Consider the following 6,000-nt stretch of genomic DNA (forward strand, 5'->3'; position numbering starts at 1 on the left):
TTTATTTTCTGTTCCTGCAGAACTTTACTGTATTTTTTTCATTGTTTGATCCATAAAATTCCCCACCAATCATAACCTTTTTTTTTTTTTTTTTTTTTTTTAAGTCTAAGGAAAGAATGCAGCACACTGCAGATTTTTAATAGGCTGTTTTCTAGAATTCCAAGCTGTCTAAAGGACAAATATAAAGCCTATTGCTAATCATCCTTCAATAAAACTTGGCTGTTAATCTGACTGGTTTAAATTTGTACTGCAGAATTTTTATAGTTAATTCTGTTGACTTAACACCCTGTGATTTTTTTTTTAAACTTCATCAGTGGAAAGTAATGTGTACTTAGATGATAATCACCTATTCTACTTCTAGATCTCTAGATCTTCAACTCTGTGACAAAGACGTTTTTCCAGCTGGTCTCTGAAGTCCAGTTCGGTAACAGTGCCCCCTCTTTATCTGACTCAATCCATTAACTGCTGATGTCCACTTCAAAAGTTCTGATCTTGGCCTGGGCTTTTTCCTGTTTGAGTGAACATTGTATAAGACAGTGGCAAACACTTTCAAACTAAATTTGTCCATATTCACTAACTGAAAGGGGTTCTACTGTTGGGGCTATATTGGTGCACAAATGTTTTGTAAAACCTTTTTCTAGGGGCTCATAACCATTCCTGACTGTTTTCTATGGAACTGGCAGTTCATTCTACCCTACATACCAGGACTTTGTAGAAGACAGACCAGTAATCTCATATCTTGGATACAACCCGCTAACAAACTGAATCTCTGGTCTTGACCAGGAAAAAACGCATGTGTTAGATAAAATTCCTGTATTAACAAGGGCTTTTAGAGGGAAATATGTTCTGATGTCAAACTTTGTAATGAGACAAGAAATTTGTATTGCTCTTTTGGGGGGAAAAAAAATGTACCTCAGTTTCAGGTAGAGCTACACTTCCTGTAGTCTACAGAAATATTAAATTAAAAAAGTCTCCCACCTTTCTTCCCATTTCATGCAGCTCTTTCATTCCCCCCCCCCAGATTGTGATTACTTGTACATATACACACTGATGATTGTTTAGATAGGTAGTGGACGGATGGACATTTATCTGTATATGTATATATATCACTGTCTTGGGGAACAGGATTTTTATGCCTCTTTTATACTTCACCTGCCACCTATTAAGAAAAAAGGCATCTATTGGTGCACTTCAATATTCCGGATAAGTAGGTTTTCTCTGATCCTTCTTCCAGTAGATGGAGACAGGTAGAAAGCTAAACTGTATTGACACAAATGTTCTGCTCCTTTCCTAATCCCCACTCCAGATCTCTTTCTAGCTGACTGAATGAGGTTTGAAACTGTAGTTTGCCTCTCTGGATCACAATACTGCATTACTTTGGTAGAACTGTTTTATCACTTTTTATCAGGGCCAGGTTTCTTGTGCAATCCAGACTGGGACTTTTGGCTTGCCACTTGAATCAAATAGTACATTCAGCTTTGAAAATACTTCAGTACTTTATAATATATAGGTTCCAAATTGCTATTTTTGGGAAATGCTGACTAGAATCATAGTCTAAAACACTAGAAAGATACACTAAAAAAAAAGTCTTTTTGTGATGCTACACATGGGAACCACCCTGCAAAGCCTGCAGAGTATATAGTTTTTTCAGTGCAGCCTCCAACACAGCTAACAGATAAGAGAGTGGGTAGCCAATTTACAACATAATCTGAAGAATCCCTGGCTGGCAGATAGTTCCTGGAATCCCCGTGTCAGCCAGCATATGTTTATCTAGCTCTTTTCACACCCCTAATTTGAGGGTAATGAACCAGGAAACATTTTGCCTTGTCTGCTGTAAATATTGTAAATTTAAACACTGAAGAATTTTGTAGCATAGATTTTTTTTGTAGCATGGTTTTTCTTTTTTTTTTTCTATTTTATTTACAAATATTAAAGTTTAGACTCTTCATTAGAAAATGCCCATCTATTTCAACCCCTATGCTATTTAGCTTTATAAAATCAATCAATTTTGATGTAATTAATTGTACACATGCATAAACTTAGTACCTGTGTTATGTTAAGAGATATGAATCTAACAAACAAGACACTGTAGGGCTATACTTAATCTGTCAATTCAGTAAACTTTTAGGATAATGGCCAGATAACACATTTTTACTCTTGGCTATTCTCACCAACGTATTTAGATAACTGTGTTAATAACCAGTGACTGATAGTTTTGTTGTGTAATGCAGTTACTTATTATGTATGAATTTGTTAACTTAGAATTTTTATTTTCTAACATTTAGTATTATGCAGACATTCCAGCAGAAGAGAGAGAAAAGAAACTAGCTTCCTGTTCAAGACATAGATTTCGCTACATTCCTCCAAGTACACCTGAAAATTTCTGGGAGGTTGGATTTCCTTCCACCCAAACTTGTGTGGAAAGAGGTTTGTACATAAAATGGCTTATAAAGAAAGCACTTTTCTTGCAGCTGATTCTTTCTAAAATGGACTCCTGAAATTATCTCTATTTCATAAAGCAGCCTTTCTCACACAGTTCTGTTGAGCTTCATTTACCTATCAGCAATCATTACTTTGAACAAATACTGCCTTTTTCAGCAGCTCCTAGAATACAAAGGAGGAGAGACTATAAGGAGGCTTTTCTCAGAGCCTAGATAGAGAAGGTGGAAATAATTGAGGTTTTCAGAGAATTTAATTAAAACCCTACTTGTCCTTGAATCAAAGCAAGAACTAGGTTGACTTTTTTAAGAGGAAAAGGCTGAGAGATGGTGCTTACTGAAGACAGACAGGTAGCATTGTTGATTTTTGTCTGGATCTTTAGAGCTCCTTAGTATCCCATAATAATGGAAAGGTTGAGAATAGTGTGTGATTAAGTAGTTCTTAATACATATACTCTGGCTATTAGTGAAACTCAGAAGCTGGTTTTTGACTGCTCTTCACAGAAAAGATTGTTCTTTCCATAAATAATTTTTCTGAAGCCTCTGGAGCGTGGAGTAAAACTTAGTTTTTAGCAATGACTTTAAAACCTACCGGGTTTATACTATACTGTATGGATGCTTCTTCAGAAGAAGTGAAATTTGGGTGTAAGGAGTCTAGATGAACTCTCTTTGAGTTACTTATATATCAATGTGTATGTTATTAGTTATGAAACATTAATCTTTGCTTATTTTTGCTCTCTTCTTGAATAGTTTCAGGTCAGGCATAGGAAAATTTAGCCAGGGTCGTGTGTGTGTTCTTGTGTGATAGTGCTACAATATCATCCTTCAATAATCTTTCAGTACAGAGAGCCTTGATTTTGGGGGGGGAGTCCTTATATAAGCAGTATGAGTTGTATAATGAATTTTAATCAAGATGTACTGAGTTGAGTTCACTTAAATTCGAACCTGTGGTTCTAAGGAATACAAGCATTTCAAACATGGGGTTCAGAATTTTAAGCTTTCCCCATTTTGAAGGTCAGATTTCCTGTTGAAGCCCTAGTTAAGTTTCTCTTCCTTAAATATCCACTGCAAGGGTTTACGCTAGTTACTAGGCTGTTAAGCATCCTTGGGCTTGGTTAGGCTTCCGGAAATGGTTCTTTCTTTGACATAAATTCTGCCTGGTACCATGTATGAAAAATGAAATCCCTCTGTCCAGCTAGGCTGCACCTCAGGAGTGCTGCTGAATTGCCACTTCCTCAGTGAGTTATGTTTTTTCTCCTGTGTATGCAATTAGGTAGGGTTTGATTAAGGATTTCTAATCCGTTACTCCTTCTCCTTAGACAATGAGATAGAGAGGGAGAAATCTCAACACCCTAGAGCCTAGTCTGGATTTTGATCATTATCCCTTCCAAGATGACCAAATCATAATCCTTTCTTTTCCAACCTGGTTGCCTTTTACTGTTGCAGCCAATGAGAAAGCTGATCTGAGCAAGCCATGTCCATCTATAACTTCAAGGGATAAAGATAACCTGTTAGGGAGATTGTTACCACCTGTCTTGAATCCCCTTGCAACCTTATTGAAACTAGCTTCATAGCTGCCTCATTGTTCTGCTGAAGCAACAGCTGTTCAGTTGTTTGTGGTCCTCAGCAGGATATCAGAGGCAGACTTTAGATCTCCCCTTTCTTGGCAAAGGCCGTATTATACAAGAGTACAACAAGAAATCAGAAAACAGAAAGGGAAAATATACATACAGCATGACAAGCAATTGCAGTTGTCACTCAGTAGTAGTGGAAGGCAGGGGATGTATTTTCTGTCTCTTAATGGTATCTTGAAGCAATTGTATTTTAAAAAATTGAGAGTGGAACAGAAAGCACTTTTCTAACTATGAAGTACAAATCTACTATTCTTACTTCAGCTTCAGCAGATGTTAGCGCTGATAAACAGGGTTTGACAAAAGCCAAATGCTGTAACTGACTTGCATAAAATTTCTGCTTACTGTCAATGTTAGCTAGGTTGAGCACGTTACGGAAATTTTCTACACATTTTTCTTATCAGAGAGCAATTCAAAGTGTGTTTGATCCATAGGTTACTATTTGGCTTTTTCCAGGTGGACAGTCTTTAATAAATACAGACTGCTCTTAAAACAGAGGGCTGTACTATTTAGACCCGTAAGGCACATGTGCCTAAGGCTTCCTGTGAAAGACTAGAGAATACATTTTAAGAAGTGATTTTTATTAAGCAGCTCAGCTTGCAGTGATTTTATATTTTGTTTCATATATTTTACTCTTAGAAAATATTTTCTAGAAAAGAATGAAACATGCAATTTTGCTTTGACTAGATGAACAATTCAGTCTCTTTTCTCCTCTGTAGCTTCAATATTGTTTGTTTGTATTGGATGACTATGCAATCATTTACTGCAAAGCAGCTAAATGTTTTCATTAATGATAGATTCTGTCTAATGCACCCTGGTATCTCTAACTTCTTCTCAAGTGAGAACCATTTGCCAAAAGAAAAAAAAAGTCAAATTATTTTTTGAGAATAAACAAAAAAAATGAAACAAATTATGTGTGTTTCTATGTTGTATTTCTTACCTCAGATTTGCTCTTCTTCTTTTAAGGATACATTAAAGAGGACCTTGCTCCCTGTCAGCGTCCAAAGAGACGGCAGCCTTATGCTGTAATGTTTTCTCCAAAAGGCAAAGAACAGAAGACATAATTGATAGAGAAATACGGCACGCCAACCTGAGGGATATCTTTCCTCTCCTTAGATATTTATAGTTAATATAAACTTGAAATAAAGAACTGTGTTTTCTACAACAATAAATCATTTCATTATGTATGTAAATTTTATAAAATTCTTTTGAAAATCTGAAGTATGTACCAGGAAGCAAAACTATTTAATGTATGTTTGTTTTCATGTTTTTATTAATACATTTTGTATTAATTTTTGCACCTGTCAGACAGTGAGTCTCCCGTTTTTCTTTCTTTGAAGTCAACAGCTAAAAGTCCAGCAGTTCCTATCTAAACTTTGTGTCAGTGAGTAACTGCTTTGAAGTCCCTGAGATCACAGTTGCTCATGCAGGGTCTAAGTGTTGCATGTCAATGGGAACAGAAATGCAGATTTTGTAGGGTGCTTCCATTTTGCACTGGATTTTAAATATATATATATTTTGTCTTTTTGGCAATAATTGTTATACCTACTTGTAATAAAAATGTGTTAAATATGAAAGGTATCCACTGTTAATAGTTTGGAGGTATAAAAATCATTCAGTCTAAGCATCTTTCTTAAATTTTTGATGTTAAATATATAGCACCACATTTTCCTCAGCATTTAAATTAGAATATTCCCCCCGCCCTTTTTTTTTTTACTTTGGATCTATTTGTATTCAGTTACTATGTGTCATTTATTGATACAGAAATAAGCATTGTTACTTTTAAATTTGGATGACAGCTATGTCCTTATATGTAGGACTAGGATAGTAGGGATAGGATATATAAATTTATATAGGAATAGGATAATATGTTCAAGCAGTGTTTAGCCAAGGATAGTCTCAACCAATGAGAATTCTGTTTAAACAGAGAT

The 6,000-nt window shown here is 35.6% G+C and overlaps 1 protein-coding gene across 10 annotated transcripts in view; it reads left to right on the plus strand.

Annotated features, from left to right (window-relative positions):
• RBBP8 (RB binding protein 8, endonuclease) overlaps positions 1-5,646 on the plus strand; it is a 44,093-nt gene extending 38,447 nt beyond the window's left edge. For all 10 annotated transcript variants that reach the window (XM_064507295.1, XM_064507296.1, XM_064507294.1 and 7 more), the window contains 2 exons: positions 2,286-2,427; positions 5,036-5,646. In XM_064507295.1, the coding sequence (XP_064363365.1) occupies positions 2,286-2,427; positions 5,036-5,133 (240 nt within the window). In that variant the 3' untranslated portion in view covers positions 5,134-5,646. The remainder of the gene's footprint in view (positions 1-2,285; positions 2,428-5,035) is intronic.
• Positions 5,647-6,000: the final 354 nt, after the last annotated feature.

This window comes from Dromaius novaehollandiae, chromosome 2 (assembly GCF_036370855.1).
Source record: "Dromaius novaehollandiae isolate bDroNov1 chromosome 2, bDroNov1.hap1, whole genome shotgun sequence".
NCBI classification, from domain to species: domain Eukaryota; kingdom Metazoa; phylum Chordata; class Aves; order Casuariiformes; family Dromaiidae; genus Dromaius; species Dromaius novaehollandiae.